The following is an 18,958-nucleotide window of genomic DNA, read 5'->3' as shown; positions in this document are numbered from 1 at the left end:
CAAATATTTCTAAGTTTTAAGTCGTCTCAAGAGAGGCGACACTTAAAAATATTCTTACAAGTTCTGACCTGTAGCTGAAATGAAAGAAGGAGCACACAAATCACACAGGATACCTTAACAATTTTTATAGTGGGGGTCATCCCCTGAGAGAGGGAACTCTCTTAGAGACCTGTTCCTGAAATGATAGAAGGGGTATACAAATCAAAGAAGTCAATATATCTTACTATTTATTTATTAACAATAAAATACAAGAATACAAGAATAGAATACAAGTTTAGATTTTACAAGTCAACCAAATACGTGCCGCTATGTTGAAACAAGACTTATGACCTGCATAGCCACGCACATGTAAGAAAGTACCATGTAACAATGTTCTATGGGGATAAGGAAATTAGCAAATAGCTCATTTTCTAAGTGATTGAAAATAGAAACAAATATACAAGGTGTTACAAATGGAAAATTTAATGTGAAAACAGAAGAAGAAAAAAAATAACACTACAAATATCATTCGTTTTTCACCCGAGGCTCCGGGTAATATACAGGGTGTTACAAAAAGAAAATTCAAAGGGCAATGAGGAAAACCCTAAAAACAAAAGTTAAAGCAAAATTTTCACGGACACAAAGAAAACATGAATATACAGGGTGTTTCAAAAAGAAAATCTCTAGTTGAAACAAAAACACTCAAAACTCACAATTTTGTACGTAGTGTTAGGAAAACTAATATACATGGTGTTACAAAAAGAAAACTTTAGAAACTACAAAGGGAGTTAATATTCACAACACGAAGAGAGAAATTTACAAATAAACAACAATATTTTAATATAAAATCCAAGATTTTACCCGAAAATCATCGGAAAATTGAGCAAAAAGATGATATAAAAATCAAACACTTACATTTTAACATATTGTGAATATATATTTATTAATTGATGCATCAACTGCATAAAGTAACCAACGGGTGAAGCATCATCATAAATTGATAGACTATCCGGCGGAAAACATTCAAATCAGCTTACGGCAAGCGACGGCGCATAGCAATACGGTTGTTAGAGAGATATACGGAGACTATTAAAACGAAAAACTATTCAACCTACAAGATTTTATCAGGTCAACAAAAAACTTCTTAATTTAATGATGCTAAGGAGTGCAAATCGATTAAAAACATTCACGTGTTCAGCGTAAAGATGGCCGAGTCAACGGCCGACGGCAAAGTGAGCGTGGTCGACCATAAGAATATTGCCAATTTTAATAATCAGCAGATACTTTTTTAAACTAGTGTTTGTAGTAATTAAATCATCCATTTTAATTTCAGAAACGGATGATACATGCAAATTTCATATCACTCAAATTGAATAATCAATTTAAATTAAACGTAACTTTGCGTAAAAAAAATTAATTACACACCTACCTATACATTGATGAGGGAATTTTATATCCTGGAATATATTCTATCTACTAAAAACACACGCACATATTAATGGACACTTATTTGTTATTTAATGAAACTCTAAACGCCACAAATCATTAAACAAAACAGGAACACATGCCCATTGCGAATACTTTGCTGATGGTCGAAAAAATACACGACGATTAATTCAATTAAAACCTCAAAACGCATGGCATTTAGAGAGACACGTACGCGGACCACGCGGTGAAACCACTGCCGTGTGCGCTTCGCTTAGCTAGGTACAAGGTTGGTACGTAGCGATAATACGCGTCAGTCGAACAAAACAAGTTGTTTATACACAAACGTATTGATAAACTCGTAGTTGAAAAAAACCAAACTAAAATTTTACAATGTTGAAATAACTGACAGACACGAAATCTACCTACTTTTACTTTCAATATTTCTCGGCATAAGAAAAGAATTTCTTGGCTTTGGGATGTCATAAGATTGAGAAAAACAGGAATTTAATTTTCCATTAGAAATAAATAATTTATTGTCTTCAAAGTTAACTGTGTAGCTTATGTGCTGCGTCATTTATTTTTTGAGTATGGTTGGTTACAAATATCTTTTAAATAAAGGCAAACGGATTGAAGATTATGAAAGTTATTGAAGTTATTGAGCCGCCATGATCACGTGCAAACGCGAAAAAAAATCAAATATTTCACGATTAAGGGTGATAAAATCACCGTTTAAGGCAAATTTTCGCTAGTTGCAGGTCAAATTTCTGAAACAAACAAATACCACCCGACGGAGAATTTAATTCTGCATCTCTAGACGCTGCGCTGAAGTTATTGAGCCGCCATGATCTCAAGCAAACGCAAAAAAATACAAATATTTCAAAATAAAAGGTGAAAAAACCACCTTTTAATGCAAATTTTCGCAAGTTACAGGTTAAATTTCTGCAGCAAACAAATACCACCCGACGGAGAATTTAATTCTGCATCTGTAAATGCCATGCTAAAGTTATTGAGCCGCCAAGATCGCAAGCAAACGCAAAAAATACAAATCTTTCACAATAAAGAATTAAATTTACGATACTAATATAATAAATAACGGTGTGCTTTGATTCCACGAAATGAAGATTCGATACCTGCAGGTAAACAAACTTATCTCTTGAGCGAAATCGCGTGATCCACACGAACTCGGTGTGCACTCACTACCACCAAAAAGCAACATTTAATGCAAAACCGGACATCGTAGCGCCATCTAACCTTTGAAAATATTTATCAATATATAGAATATAATTCAGAAGATACAGAATTAAATTCCGCATCTGGGGAAATTATTCCGAAATCACTTTAAGACCGCTTTCGCGTGTTATATTAAAAAAAACTACAATTCCTAACGCAACGAGTACACTTGCGTGTACACACAACTATCAATATAACTCGCGTTATGAAATTTTCTTCCAATTAATTTCTACAAAGGGAAATAATTAAATTCCGAATCTGGGGAAATTATTCAGAAATTATTTTAAGGACGCGTTCGCGTGTAATACAAAAAAACTACAATTCCTAGCGTAACGAGTACAATTGCGTATACACATTACTTTCAATATAACTCGCGTTACGGAATTTTCAAGCAATAAACTTCAATACTGAGAAATGCAGAATTAAATTCCGCATCTGGGCAAATTTCTCCGAACTTACTGTAAAACTGCGTTTGCGTGTTATACTTAAAAAACTACAATTCCTAGCGCAACGGGTACAAGGGCATATACACACAACTATCAATACTCGTATATCTCGCGTTACGGAATTTTCTCTCAAAAAAAATTCGATACAGGGAGATACAGAATTAAATTCCGCATCTGCAAAAATTACTCCGAACTTATAGTAAGATCGCGTTTGCGTGTTATAATAAAAAAAAACTACATTTCCAAGCGCAACGAGTACAAGTGCGTATACACACAACTATCAACATAACTCGCGTTACGGAATTTTCTCGCAATATATTTCGATACAGTGAGATACAGAATTTAATTCCGCATCTAACAAAATAATTCCGAACTTATTGTCAAACCGCGTTCGCATGTTGCAATAAAAAAACTACAATTCCTAGCGCAACGAATACAAGTGCGTATACACACAACTATCAATATATCTCGCGTTACGGAATTTTCAAGCAATAAACTTCAATACTGGGAGATATAGAATTAAATTCGGCATCTGGGAAAATTACTCCGAACTTACTGTAAAACTGCGTTTGCCTGTTATACTTAAAAAACTACAATTCCTAGCGCAACGAGTACTAGCGCGTATACACACAACTGTCAATATAACTCGCGTTACGGAAATTTCAAGCAATTAACATCAATACTGGGAGATACAGAATTAAATTCCGCATCTGGGAAAATTACTCTGAACTTACTTTAACACCGCGTTTGCGTGTTATACTAAAAAAACTACAATGCCTAGCGCAACGAGTACTAGTGCGTATACACACAACTTTCAATATAACTCGCGTTACGGAATTTTCTAGGAATAAATTTCAATACAGAAAGATACAGAATTAAATTCTGCATCTGGGAAAATTACTCCACACTTACTGTACGACCGCGTTTGAGTGTTATATAAAAAAAACTACAATTTCAAGCGCAACGAGTACAATTGCGCATACACACAACTATCAATATAACTCGCGTTACGGAATTTTCTCACAATAAATTTCGATATGGGGAGATACAGAAATAAATTCCTCATCTAGGAAAATTACTCCGAACTTACTGTAAGACCGCGTTTGCGTGTTATACTTAAAAATTTTCTAGCAATAAATTTCGATACGGGAAGATACAGAATTATATTCCGTATCTGGGAAAATTACTCCAAACTTACTGTAAGACCGCGTTTAAGTGTTATACTAAAAAAACTACAATTTCAAGCGCAACGAGTACAAATGCGTATACACACAACTATCAATATAACTCGCGTTACGAAATTTTCTTGCAATAAATTTCGATACAGGAAGATACAGAATTAAATTCTGCATCAGGGAAAATTATTCCGAACCTACTTTAAGACTGCGTTCGCGTGTTATACTAAAAAAAACTACAATTCTTAGCGCAACGAGCGAGGCTAGCGGTAAAAGTGACTCGTGTTCAGGGCACCGTACGAGGCTAGCGGTTAAAGTGACTTGAGTTCAGGGCACCGTAGGGAGTAACGGTAGAAGTGATTCCCATTGTGAAAAAATGGGCAAGGGGGGTGTGGTAGTTTTTTTTTAGAATTTAGGACATATCTTTTAAACTAAAAGCGATCGAAGATTATGAAAGTTTGGAAAATTCTCTATAAGATAAGATAGGAAAATAATTAAAATACGGAGTGTACAGATTCTGAAATCGTGTATAAAAGTGCAAACGAGCGATTTTTTTTATTTTTTCAGACTTTTCTCCGATTGTGAATATCTCGAAAACTAAAAGAGATACAGAGGAGCGGATTGAAACGCGACTGTCTTGTGTCTTTGCAACACACGGTGGAACGCAAAAAAAACTACGTATATAAAAACTTATGTACGACGCAGGAATTAAAATGAAAAATATAATTGAATTATAAACTTACCAATGCAGATCACATCGGACTCCAAGGCACGGCATATACTGTAAATAAGAATTTATAGAATTATATTCATGTAATATTATATTCAAACAGCGGAGACAAATAAACATCTATGCTGTTTTAAAGTACGAGTATGATGCAGCAACATGCGGCGTGAGGGGATGGCAACGACGACACACGGCAATGCGATAAGAAAGTGTGAATTGTGTTCAAAACAAACACACTTCTCGTGTCAAATGCTCGCGCTTGTCGATAAATATAAAAATAACAATACAAATCTATTTTACGATTTTTGGGTCATGCTAGGGCCATCTATGAATGCTACAGTAGTTTCAGAATTTAGATTATTAAAAAGTAATGAAAAATTAAAATTCGATTTGTGTAATTCTGATTTCTTATGCTAACAGAGTGCCAGATTTTGCATAGAATATTTAAGTGATATCTGCTTCAGTGATCTGCTGATAATAAAAATGTTTTGCATTCTTGATGATTTTTATAATAAACTATTAAAATTAATATAAAACTGTTCGTTATATTCATGAAAGAATAGCAGAAAATTTTTAAGTTTACGATGCTAATATAACGTACAGCAACGGTGTGTTTTGATTCCACGAAATAAAGATTCGATACCTGCAGGTAAACAAACTTATCTCTTGCGCGAAACTGTGTCGGTGTGGACTCACTACCACCAACAAGCAATATTTAATGCAAAACCGTACATCGTAGCGCCATCTAACCTTTGAAAATATTTATTAACTTAAAAATATTTAAAACACATTTATCAAATATACAACAAGGTTGATATTGCAATGAAATTGAAAACAACGAAAGTCATACACGAAACAAACCAGGAATTAATAAATTCATTTAATATAATCAGGTAATGCTAAGTAGACTACGTCTCCACAATAAAAAAAGAAAGAGAAGTAAAAATACAAATTACAATCCCATCTACCCTCTCGACTTCTAATGTAAAAGAGATAGTAACCAGAAAATTGCATATTGTGGAAGATTGAGAAATTCTCTATAAGGTAGAAATTTATAGTGATTTTACATAATGGGATAAGAAGTCAAAAAACGCCACTGAAAGTACCAAAAAATTAAATTTATCCATTTTTGACGACTTATTTCAATTGCGAATATCTCGTAAACTAAAAGAGATAGAAAGGGACGAATCGTATCCTTAATCTACGAAAAATTCTCTATAAGATAAGCTAGTTAAATTAAAATATTAATTAATTTAAATAAAATAAATAGAATATGAAAACTTGAAAAATTCTTTATTGAAAAGGCAAAAAAAAGTAATAATAATAACCGTTGGATGACGATAGATTACTCACGATTTAAATCTGCGTATGTTGAATCCGTGTTTAATTAACTCCACTATTTTACATGTATCACATTAAATTATAGATTGCCAATTCTAACGGAAAGTCCGCAAACGCGAATGGCCACTAATTGCTATTATCAATTTTAAAAACAAACAACGAGGTTTGTCGGAGGTTACGTGCACACGTTGCGATAATAGTGAATTGTGTACTGGATCACCGGTGAAAGAGGACAGGCACACGTGAATATAAAATTATTGTAATGATTACCTACACTTGTTGAAGACAATTGCAACGAAACAGCACGCGCCAGAGACCAAAAACAACTAAATGCCGTCGATTGGACATACCACGATTTGCCTAACTGAACATAACAAACAATTCGTCGTTGCCAACTAAAAATATAAGATAAGAGCAAACTAGTTGAACCGTTTGAAACGCTGGTCAGGTGAGTGTAAGAAAAAAAGTAGGAAAGAGTGGTGCACACGGCAACAATGCACGAATCCAATGCACTTAAACGGAACAAATAATATAATTTACTAATTGATAAATTTTAATTCTTGTTTAACAGGAAGAATACCATTCTCTTTTCGATCTTATTCAAAGTTTAAAATGTTAGAAAAATGATCTTTTTGCAATTTTTATATTAAAAATATAATTTTAATCAAGGATTCTCTGATATTTGCCATTTAAAACTTGTATTAATTTCGATCAATATACTCGTATGTATTTGAAACGCGGCTCTACGTTTAAACCTAAAAAATTAGTACTATTACCTGAAATTTCCTCATTACAATTTGTAGTCAGTATTTCAGCGCACTTCTTAATAAAAAATGATTTACTGCTTAGGGCTATAAAAATAATAAAACTATAAAATATAAAATATAAAATAATAAATATTAATACAAATATTTAATAAATAATAGTGGGTAACTGATGCATCAATTAAATTATTGCTTGTTTATATTAATATTGGCTAATTATTAGCTAATTTCTGGGAATTTGAATAAGTTTGTTTACAAAAAATTGTAATATATGTGATTGGCAATAACCAGGTACCAACTGCGTTTCATTTTATTATGACCGTGAGATGGTCAATATATTTACCTTATTTTAAATCGCATGAAACAAGTAAGTGCACTGGAGTAAAAACAATTAATGTTTTAGGGAATTTAAGAGAAATGGATTTGAAATGTCTCAAAATTAAGTTTTGATACACTATGAGTTAACTCAAACAATTTTTTTAAGTAATAAAGTTATTAAAATCCATATACATTATAAAATAAAATAATATAATATATATGTATACTAATATACATATATTTATATTGTCTGATAAACTCTTGAAATCAAACATAATTACAAACATTTAGGAGCCGTAGGGATTAAGACATGATATCGCAATATATTTCACAATAATCAATCATGAAGGCTATACATGTTGATTGATATCATAATCTAATATTGCTAATAATGAAGTTTAATGTCAATAAATACATCATCGTTATTATAAGAATAAAAAAAGTGCAAATTTGTTTTGGATTCTAGCACTCATTTTGACAACGATAAACTAAGCTCAGGTATAAACGTAGGTATATACATAAATGGAAACATATCCAAGTAAAATTTATCAAACGTTTAATGTATGCCAACAGCATTGTAAAATGTGCAATTTTTTCTTAATGCTTTACAGAAGTCATAATCTTGATCAGCTGTATGCTTGAAACTGTATGCAAATCATGGTTATAGACTTATAGACTTTAGCGGATCAAAGTATAAATAAAGTATTTAAAAAAATTCAACCAGCTTTTAGTCAAAAGTAATCTGTGTTCCTTAATGTCTTTAGTGTGTATCGTTAGTTAATAATTAAATCGTACGGAATTATTTAATAAACCGTGTATTTTGTTATTTATTTACCTTTTGACGATGGTATCACCTCCCCCTCTTTAGCAGGAACACAACTGGGCGATGCGTATAAAACGTGGATACGATACCTGAGCAACCTATTCCTTTTGTACACACAAGCCAATAATGTTTAACGGTAAAATGTCTCTTCCACGGGGCCTTATTCACGTGCAAATCGTAATTATTCTTTCGGCGTATATTTTATCAGTTGACGGGGCCCCACCAGTTCGGAATTATTTTAGAGATGTGTCTGATAGTGAGCAATACGTCTTGAGTGGTCAGGAGGATTCAAGAGAAAACAGTGACAGAAGTTATGAAAACGAGGTGGAAACAGATGAACTACCGTCCATATATTTGGTAAGTGAATATAAATAATGAATCGCATAAAAGTCATCACACAATTATTAAAAATTATTATAAAAGAAAAAAAGTTGTCATATCACACTAACATTGATAAAATTAGAAAATTTCCAGTGTTCTGTCCATATATTATTTATAATCATCAAACTTTAATTATTATGTTTTACGAAATTATGTATTAATAATAATATTAATTTGTTTTCATTTAATTTAAGTAAATCAATATTGCAAAACGCTTACATCAAGACGAAGACTTATTGTGAAAACAAGCACTTATTAATATTCGATTGAACTTGACACAATAACACTTCTTTTTGCTTGATACACTCTTTTGATCGCTGCAAAATTATTATAAATACCTTCCAGTGATTATACATGTTTATGTATTTGCTAACACAGAACATCGGCAGTAAATTATTAAATTTTATATGGAAATGGTTTTTATGAATAGCGTCATAAAATAGAAGAAAACTACATATTAAATATAATCTTGGAATTCAAACCACTTTGAATAGTTTCCATAACAAACTTGCTATTGCTATAACTAGAGCAATAACTCTCAATAATTCTCATGTTAAAACAAAGATAACTTAATATTTCCAATTCACCTTAATAAAATTCAGTAAAACAATTAATTATATAATTCATTTGAAATAGGACCGACAAGAAAAACGATTATACATAACCCATGTGGACAAGCCGCTAATTAGGAAGATTGAGATGCTGATTGAAGAAGATTTTAAACATCGGAACAAGAGAGATGAAATTAAAAGAAAATTGTGTAAGTAACATGAAAGTTTAAAGACCTTTAATTGTTTGTGACTCATAAAGCGTTAAAGTAAAACTGTAAATGTCTTGATTTCCAAATATTTCCATTGTGTTCATTTTATTGCATTTTAAAACTGTTGTCAAGCTTGATGTTTGATTTGAATTCAACTCATAAACTATTATTGCTTTCTTAAAGTATTTGTTGACGCTTTTGGATTAATGTGCATTGCATAATCAATGCATTTTTGCTTTGTTTTCGTTTTGGCCTGCTTTAATCGTTTGCTTTGTTTCTCAAACGCAAAGATATTTCAGATGCGGCGCCATGTTTCTTCAAAATTTGCAACCTAGGAAAACGCCGAGTTCGCCCTACTATCAAATGAAGATTTCGAACTGCTTATCAAAAAGTTATTATGGATTTTACTACTTAACAATTTTGAGATGTTTTATTTTTTGATTGTATAGTTTTTAAATGTACGTTTTAATTATTGTAAACTAATATATTTATTGTATCTATTTATTTAAGATTGTACTGGTATCTATTTGAAACATGTCTTATGAGGACTTAATATTAAAAGCATAAATTGTAATATCTACTTTGTTTTATTGTGATAATGATATAATTGTTTCTTACGCTCATATTAGAAAAATCAATAAGAAAAAGAATTGACTTGATATTGACACCAGTCCAAGATGTTGTGGTATATCTAGTTACTTCCCTAAATATATTAAGTGTTTGTACTTCTAATCAAAGATTTGATGAGAACGTGACAATTACGACGCGTTAAGAATTTGGACTATTTTGGCTCGGATAACAACTTTCCCTCTTTTTTCATAAACATATCTGAATTTTCTAATTAAAAAAGTGGGTTTAATATTTCTATTAAAAAAAACTAGTAACCAATGAATGTTAGATTCTACAAGACTAATTAAATCCTATTTATTTGGAAGATAACGATTAGAAAGTATTGTCGTACATAAATAAATTTTTACAGAATTAATCAGTGAACAGAGTAACATTTAGTGCATAGTTGTTTATAACATTATATATTTTTAGTAGGACCATGCCGGCGAGTTCTCAGTTGCGAAAAATTAGAACAAGAGCAGGTAGATGTTAACCCTTAAGCACAGAGAGAAACCATCAAATACTTCATATCTCCCGAGTATTCATCCTGCAAACAAATAATAATATCAAGTGTTTGATAAAGATGTAGATCGATGCACGATCGAATTTTGTTTCAAAGTTTTATTGAAGCACCAACAAAGCGTTATACATAAATATATATATTATATCCATTAAAATTCAATAAATTTGAGAACAAAGTGTTTTTGTTTCTTTTCAATTTTGTATTCTAAATTTAAGAGGCAAAACTGGAATGTTTCCATGTTCATTTTGTATATATATAATGTAATGCGTTCACAGCAACAACACGAATGTTCAAAGACATTAGACATTGAAAGGCGCACAAATTCGTTTATCCTTGTGTTTCGTTCACATTGTACTTGGCTATAATAACATCGCTGTAAATATATATTATGAATGTAAATTGTATAAAAATGAGTAAACCCTCACCCGAGAAGCAATTTGCTAAAAGTATATATGCAAAAAACAGCTTAAGGACACTATTCGGCTAACGATACACCTACGCTAAGTGTCGCTTCTTTCGTTTGCTTCAATAAATAAATTAGATTTGTTGTATTAATTGTAGACACGTATAAAATGCAACAACACTGAATAATCATTTTGGTCAAACGAACAACACGGGTATTGAAACTTTATTTGGGTGCTGAGCTGGTTTACCCATAGGCAGTTAGACTTATCAAGAGATATTTGATTTCAGATTTGGAATCATCCTGCAAATATAAAAACAAAACAAACGTTTCCAAAATTAAAACAGAAACATATAATGATGTAACGATGAAGTGAATTTTATTGCAACTTCGATCAACTTATAATAAATATTTGACTTTCACGTAAAAAATATGCAAATTGTCGCAAAAATATTGACATGTTTATATCGTGTTGTGTATATTAGCAAACGATTAAAGTATTCAAATGTAAGGCGTACGTATGACTATGATGACTTATTATCAAATGACTTGTTTGTTATTGGACAGAATAAAGCTGTGTATGCGGCATACAAGTTGGAACACAATCATTGAACGCAATCGACTCTGTTTCGAAATCAGCATTATCGAAACCCGGGACGCATAAGAACAGCTTGTGTCTGAATGGCTAGTGAGAGTATAGTAAGTGTCAAAATGTTTGTAGTTTGTGTGATTCTTAATGTTTGTGCTAGTTAGGCAGGTACTGGATGAGTGAATGGCATTTTGTTTAGTCAACCAGTGCCAGCAGGACTTTCTTGTAGTCACCGGAGGTGTCTCCCTGCAAGCAGAGATAAAAGATTGTTAGTTAGAGAAATGTTGTAGAGTTATTGGTAAAACATCAAACGGGGTATTGGGGTACATGCAAGGATAAGTCTAGAACGACAAAGTTGATTTTTACCCGTAACGGGTTTACGGATATGAGCACATACCAGTGTTTCCGTCGTTTAACACTAATAACTTAATAACCAAAAGCAAACTGCGCGGAAATGTTGCAATTTGATCACGTTTTTAAGAAAGAACAACAGAAAGAACATTTTTATCGCTAACATGAGATAGAAATAAATGTTGGTTATTTCATTTGTCATTCATCAAAGCATGTAATAGTAAATTCATACGAACAATAGTAGTTGCGAATAAACTCATCAAGCAGATTAACATGCGATCAAATTAAACAAGATACGCTCTGTGAACGCAATGACATCATACTTGATGGCATTTAACCTCGGCGGTTTGCGCCGGGCATGAATAATACATTCATCATTCCACAGATAAATATTATATCTATGAGTCCAGACAGTCATGCAAATTCTCATTAATGGTCTGACATTGTAAGAATACGATAACACATGCATACTGTTTAGTATTAATTAACTGAGGTGCAGAAGTGTATTCTCGAATAAATTTAAGTCTCGAAATTTCTCGAATCAAACTCAAAATCACTCAAATTCACTCTAATAAGTTTAATCAATTTTATTACCTGAATCCAGCTCTCAAGAGTTTTACCAAACTTGTCCAAAAAGGCTTGCTTGATGTCAGCCAAGTCGATTTCCGATCGCGAGACAATGACGCGAATCAAAGTCTTGTCGTTGGTTCCCAAGCCAGCCATCGAGTCGTGTAGTCTTTCCGCAAAGTAACCGACTTTGCTCTTGACACATTTTACTGCAATGCCACAATGGTAATAGATATAAATAGTTGCGAGCGCTTGCGTCACGATTTTATTATGAACGTGTGAATTAAAACCGTCACGTACCAATGCCGAGAAGGCCTTTTTCGATGTTGCCAGAGAACTCCTTTTTGATGGACTCTTCAATGTCCTTGCCGGTGAGCCTCTCGTATTCGATGAAGGTCTGGCGCAACTGCTGGTAGGAACGTGTAATTAAGATGGAGTTGAACGAGCTCTCGTCGGTGCCCCATTTGTCTTCACCGGCGGAGATGAGCGATTCCGCATCAGCGGTCGCTTGGGCTTCGTTCACGCCCTGGTTCTCGTCGCGGTTTCCTTGACACAACGACACCAGCAGACGCTTAAAATGGCCGGAAGTATCATCCTTAAGATCGTGTTCCAAATTCTTGCCATAAGCTAAAATATGAATTAGCAAAGCAATTATTTCCCGTCATATATGATTGATCATGTGAAACGAAATTGGTTTTGAGTGTGAGACTCACTTTGTTCATAGAATTGGGCAATCGTGCGAATGCCATAGTTGGAGAGCGTGCACAGAATTTCAATAATGGCCTCTTCATCAGTGCCCACACCGGCAACGGCGTCGTGCAATTCTTTCGCGTAGAATTGCGGCAATGGCGTCATCAGAGCAACGATGACATCTTCAAATTTGCCACCGAGCTCACTCTTCAATTCAGAGATGAGGTCCTTGCCGTATGAGGTTTTAAAGGTTTCGGCGATTTCCAAGCGCTGGACAATACCACGACGTGCGAGGACATCGATAATCGCGCGCTCATCAGTGCCGAAACCTTTCATCGCCTTGCGAAGTGTGGCGGCATCAGCGACGGGATCGAAAGGATCCGCGGGATACACGGTTGGCGTGCACTAAAAATAAACATTTCGGGTATTAAAATTTGATGGCAACGGCTGACATCATTAATATTTGGGTATTGAGCGACTAAGGTCATTAAAGAGAGACTGGAATAACGATGAATCACATTACAGGAGTATCCAATAATAGCTCAAACTATTCATTCAAAAACAAACATAAATTTACTGACAGTCCCTATTCTTCAAAGCCTCATATTTTCAAAGAAAAAGTATAGGTACACAATTGTTTTTTAAATAAAAAAAACTGGTTCAATAGGTTTCTATATGACCAACACAGTGTTAAATTATTTTCAATGTCAGGACATGTAAATAAGTGCATTTGGAAATTTATCACTCACCTTGAATGGGTAATACTGCTGGTTGCTCATGATGATTTAGAATAACTGACCTGTAACACAATATAAAATTGACGCCAACTTGCGTTTAACTATATTAGGAAGTAGGCAATAATAAGGTAGCGGATGTCGCGCAACACTAAATGATTTTGAACTTTCAAATTCTGTTATATGTCGGCACCTACGAACAATATCAGTATTAAATATTGTGTGGAGGTAGAAAAAGAGTGGAGGATGGCTACGTCATCAATTACAAGTATTATTTTTCCATGGATTACTCACTCACTCGAGATCTATGACTACGCAGCCCATTAAGCGAAATTCCAAAAACTGATTCTCACAGTTAATCTTTACGATACATCACGAATGACGTAAGATTTTCTAGTATTGTTTGAAAATGGCACCAACTTGTATGCCGGTGCCAGTTTTTAGACAATACTCATCGAATTTCCGTACCCGAACATAATGAACAAAGTAAATACAATGTGTTGATTATGATAAGTAAAACCACAAGCCTGTATATCGTGTTTACGTTCCATTCGCACTATTTTATGCTTGCGATGAAGATAACTGCAAACGCGGCGATCGATAAAAGTACCGGGCGTGGTTACCAAACGAATGAAAATACAATCATAAATAATGCACGAAAACAAAGTTTTCGGATAAATTTAGATGCTAACATTCATTGAAAGTGTATGAATAGAATCTTATGGGCATTCAATTGCAGGATGAGTCGCGTATGTAAAGGAAAATCCGTCAACCAACACGCATTATGATGCGACAAAGGCGCAATCGATTGGTTGCTATGAGCAAATTAAATAAACTCGAAATTTTATAAAAATTTGAATGTATCGAGGCAGGTGGTTGTGTAAGTTGTAAACGTAGGTAACTTACCGGTATAAACAGGCGGAGAACTCTCGACCGTTCGATAAAATGCTCTTCTCAGAAGTGAATCAGCGACACAGCCTTCGCCTCTCGAAAACGTACTGCCGGCAGCAGGCAGCTCACACCGCTCACACACTATGCCAACAACGCCAACAAACGCAGGAGAGGCGTAGCGCAACTTGGCTTGGTGTTGAACGTGTACGTATTCAGGTCCCAGCCCAATCCCAAACCCGATTCGAAAACACACCTTGCGCTATGTGCGCTCGCAGGATTGAAGCACTCAGCAGTAGCGTAGAAAGTCACCGGCTTCGGTACGCTTAAAATAGGCAAGAGAGCGTTGAAAACGTCGGAATTTTCTGCCCACATGTTAGAAATTACAAGGCATAAAGTTCATTGCATTTCTTTCGACATTGCGTTGTCTCTTTGGCGCCGCAAAGCATTCCGACGGAGTTGGGAAGCGCCACTGCACTTGTGCGTGTATGTTGAAACCAAAAGCAAGGCCATTGTGTAATTGAATTCGTACGCATTACATCATCGTTATTTTAAATGAAAAGTACATTCGTCAATACTTTTGGCATTATGATTGTAATCTATATATGAACATTTACTTTGTCTCAAGGTACTCTTAGACTTAAGTCTCTTATCATGAAATAATATTTATTTTGGAAAACACATACTACTCATCTTTTCGTCAGAAAAAGTAGAATAAACCCAGTTAACTGTCAATAAATTTTATCAGAAAGTATATATTTGCTGTAACTTGTTTTTTAAAAGATAAATTGTCAACAAAATAACGCGACGAAATGAATTTTTATATAAGATAGTATTTTAAACGATTATATTCGTGAATTTATTTTTAATTATTATTCAAGTTTCGTGTCTGATTTTTGATATCTTACATCAAAACAACAACTGCAGGGGCCATTTCTTAAATGCTTGGTATTATCTTTCGCGTCGAATCAGAAAATTGTATAGATTGTGAAGTATTTGCGCGACTTTAAATTTTACAAAATAGTTAACATTACGAACCTTCTTTCAACACCAACAAAACGACAAAATGGCACACCATGTCAATAGCAACAGGCCATACAGATTATACAACCTTTTCCATCCTTCCCAAATACTATTAATTCTCATACCTCTTTTCCGGGTTGTCCGCAGATAAAGAATGGTGCGCAACGGATAGCGTTCAGTGGAACCTTCTCCTCAGGTCTTGTTGGGTCACAGGTCCTTCTTCAAGTCGTATATAGGTAATGTCCGTCAAATCAGGACATATGAAGTGATGCTCCGCCAAACAAAATGCAGCAATTCGTTTTATTTATAAAATTTACTAAACAAAAAATACATGCAAGCTTAATTTCAATTTTTTTATTTCATTTTGATGGTTGTATCGTGTTGTATTTTGTATTTATTACAAAACATTATGAAAATTATCCTCAAAACTCCTAACAAATTCATCTCAAATAAAAACCAAAATCGAAATCAGAACCAAAAATCCATTTTCCGATGCAAACGCAATCGTTTACGTCGATAATAAAATTTACTGGTCAAATGCTCTTTAATCCTCCAAGAAGAAATAGTTTCCGGCTCTCTTCTGATCAACATCCTTGACAGAATGTATCTTATTGATGCGCGGTCGGAAATTGTTGGGATCTCTTCGGAAAGTTATTCCCAACAGCTCCAAGAATCGATTCATGCCAGCTAACAAAGTCTGCGGTGAATGAGCAACAGTATCAACACTAGGTTGACCCTCAAATACGATAACGCGATCTGCCAGATAAGTTGCCATAATAAAATCGTGCTCGACAACAAAACCAGTCTTCTTCGCGTGCAAGATGAACCGTTTAATGACTTTAGCAGCGACCAGACGCTGTTCGGAGTCCAAATAAGCAGAAGGTTCATCGATCAAATAAACGTCGGCTGGTTTTCCCAAACATAAAGTCATGGCAACACGCTGCAATTCACCACCGGACAAGTTCTGCACTTCTTGATCAATAATATCATCTATTTTCAGGGGTTTCATTACATCAGCGCAGAACTGCGGATGTACATAGGCGTCACGAATCTTTTCATGCAATAGTTGACGTACCAAGCCTTGAGACTTTGGACTGATCTTTTGCGGTTTGTAAGAAATGTGCAGTTGCGGTAACTCACCGGATCCGTCGTCCGGCTGGAGGTTACCGGCAAGCATCCGAATGAAAGTTGTCTTACCAGTACCATTCTCACCTAATAATACTAAAATTTCCGAATCGGAGAATTGACCGGCGCGCACCTCCAACTGGAACGAACCCATCTGTTTCTTCATCAGTGGGTACTCGTAATGGTTCATTCGTTTCACTTCCTCCTCCGAGGCAGACTCGGAAACCTTAAATACCAACGATTCGTCACGGAAACGTAGGTTTTCGGTCGGAACAAAGCCGTCCAGGAAAATATTGATGCCTTCACGCACTGAGAAAGGCATAGTAACAACGCCATATGCTCCAGGCACGCCATATAAACAACAAATAAAATCAGAGAGGTAATCCAAGACAGACAAATCGTGCTCGACGACAATGATGAACTTATCGGCATGGATGAGAGAACGTATCGTTAAGGCAGCGTTCAAGCGTTGCTTCACATCCAAGTAGGACGAAGGCTCGTCAAACATGAAAATATCTCCGTTTTGTATGCATACCATGGCGCAAGCAAAACGTTGCAGCTCCCCTCCCGATAACGCAGAAATTTCACGCTCTTTTATGTGACTCAAATCTAAATAAATACAATATCAATTAAAATAAAGAAATTCAAACATAAATTAAATTCCTTACCCAACATTTGGCAAATATTATCAACATTGTCCATTTCATTTTTCTTACTTAATAATTGACCAACAGTTCCCTTAACAGCCCTAGGAATCTGATCAACATATTGAGGCTTAATCAAAGCTTTCAAGTCATCCTCTAGAATTTTCGTGAAATAATTCTGCAACTCAGAACCCCGGAAATGATTCAAAATCTCCGACCAATCAGGCGGATCCCCATAACGTCCTAAGTTTGGTTTCTGCTTGCCTGCAAGAATTTTCAATGCTGTGGATTTACCAATACCATTGGTACCCACAAGTCCAAGCACTTCACCAGGCCTTGGAATTGGTAGCCTGTGCAATTTAAATGAATTCTTTCCATATCTATGTGTGGTATCCTTTTCCAAATTACTTGGTAAGTTAATAATTGTAATGGCCTCAAATGGGCATTTCTGTAAATTTGTAAAATGATTTTTGCTTATATTCAATTGAAAATATGTTGAAATAATTTTACCTTCACACAAATGCCACAACCAATGCACAATTCTTCAGAAATTGATGCAATTTTAGAATTGGGAGACACCTCAATGCAGAGTTTGCCCATTCGTACCACTGGACATGATTTTTTACACTCCTGTCGACATCTCTTCGGCTTACACTTATCGGCGTTCACGATTGCGATACGCGTAAGCTTGTCAGTTTCTTCCATTCCCTTTTTCCGCGACATTTTGCACTAAAAGTAAAACACTCCGATCAGTTTAGCATCACATAACCTATTCGAATGAAAAACATATGGCTTTCAATGCCCCGTCATATTCTGATCTCAAAATTGAGATAGATGTTCAGTGATTTAATATTTTAACAGCACTAAAATTATATGCACACATTTTCACAACTCGTTCGTACCTAGGTCTACTTAATTTCTATGGAATTCAAAAATCTAGTCGGTCCTCTACAACCGACCATGAGGAAAGGAGCGACGTGAAGTTGTATCACAACCTCAACGAAGTGTTGTAACGGCTAGGAACGAGGTCATACGAATAAATGCACTTAAAAATTCCATATCAAATGAACTCTACATTATCTTATCAAATCATTTGTAAAATTAATAGAATATGTATAATATTAATTTCGCTTTCATTAATTCATATAAAAATAATATCAAAATTAATGAAAAACAACAGCGACCTTTGTATTTTGCAACGACAGCAAGCTTACTGAGTCGCCATCTAGCGGATGACAAGTAAATGTTAGTATGTACAAAATAATAACAATAACAAATATGAATCAATTTTGTGACTTGGATATGATGTTGAATAGCAGAACATAGTTTATGAATAATATTATTCTTTGAAATTGCGTGAAGTATTTAACTTAAACCATGAATCATTCATAAATAATTTGAAAAAACCATTTCTTTCGCTCTTTTTCTTTTAGAGATAGG

General features: G+C 34.5%; 2 protein-coding genes and 2 long non-coding RNA genes across 6 annotated transcripts; 2 read left to right on the top strand and 2 right to left on the bottom strand.

Annotated features, from left to right (window-relative positions):
* The first annotated feature begins 8,322 nt into the window (after nucleotides 1-8,322).
* On the top strand, nucleotides 8,323-9,946 carry LOC135794995 (uncharacterized). Its single transcript, XR_010549009.1, has 3 exons — nucleotides 8,323-8,588; nucleotides 9,249-9,372; nucleotides 9,663-9,946. It is a non-coding gene; the product is annotated as an uncharacterized lncRNA (long non-coding RNA).
* Nucleotides 9,947-10,266: 320 nt separating this feature from the next.
* On the bottom strand, nucleotides 10,267-14,884 carry AnxB9 (Annexin B9). Of its 3 annotated transcripts, none has more exons than XM_065306539.1 (6): nucleotides 14,745-14,884; nucleotides 13,854-13,903; nucleotides 13,128-13,509; nucleotides 12,715-13,041; nucleotides 12,442-12,623; nucleotides 10,267-10,528 (listed from the first exon to the last, which is right to left on the bottom strand). In XM_065306539.1, exons 2-6 carry the CDS (start codon nucleotides 13,881-13,883, stop codon nucleotides 10,478-10,480), a joined length of 972 nt encoding a protein of 323 aa, XP_065162611.1. In that variant the 5' UTR covers nucleotides 13,884-13,903; nucleotides 14,745-14,884; the 3' UTR covers nucleotides 10,267-10,477. The 3 variants fall into 3 exon arrangements, with proteins under 3 accessions (XP_065162611.1, XP_065162609.1, XP_065162610.1); XM_065306537.1 differs by lacking the exon at nucleotides 10,267-10,528 and adding an exon at nucleotides 10,588-11,210; XM_065306538.1 differs by lacking the exon at nucleotides 10,267-10,528 and adding an exon at nucleotides 11,262-11,742 and having other exon boundaries at nucleotides 14,745-14,881.
* A 117-nt stretch (nucleotides 14,885-15,001) lies between these two features.
* On the top strand, nucleotides 15,002-16,092 carry LOC135794996 (uncharacterized). The gene is made up of 2 exons (XR_010549010.1): nucleotides 15,002-15,354; nucleotides 15,897-16,092. It is a non-coding gene; the product is annotated as an uncharacterized lncRNA (long non-coding RNA).
* On the bottom strand, nucleotides 16,089-18,579 carry pix (ATP-binding cassette sub-family E member 1 pix). Its single transcript, XM_065306536.1, has 4 exons — nucleotides 18,421-18,579; nucleotides 18,029-18,247; nucleotides 17,543-17,966; nucleotides 16,089-17,483 (listed from the first exon to the last, which is right to left on the bottom strand). The coding sequence occupies exons 2-4, from the start codon at nucleotides 18,239-18,241 to the stop codon at nucleotides 16,294-16,296; spliced, it is 1,827 nt and encodes a 608-aa protein (XP_065162608.1). The 5' UTR covers nucleotides 18,242-18,247; nucleotides 18,421-18,579; the 3' UTR covers nucleotides 16,089-16,293.
* Nucleotides 18,580-18,958: the final 379 nt, after the last annotated feature.

Source organism: Atheta coriaria, unplaced genomic scaffold (genome assembly GCF_025399875.1).
Source record: "Atheta coriaria isolate IRGN ID8LTWV9N9 unplaced genomic scaffold, Caltech_Dcor_3.1 hic_scaffold_6_pilon, whole genome shotgun sequence".
NCBI lineage: Eukaryota > Metazoa > Arthropoda > Insecta > Coleoptera > Staphylinidae > Dalotia > Dalotia coriaria.
Note: the sequence above shows the minus strand (reverse complement) of the source record. Positions and strands in the feature narration are given on the sequence as shown.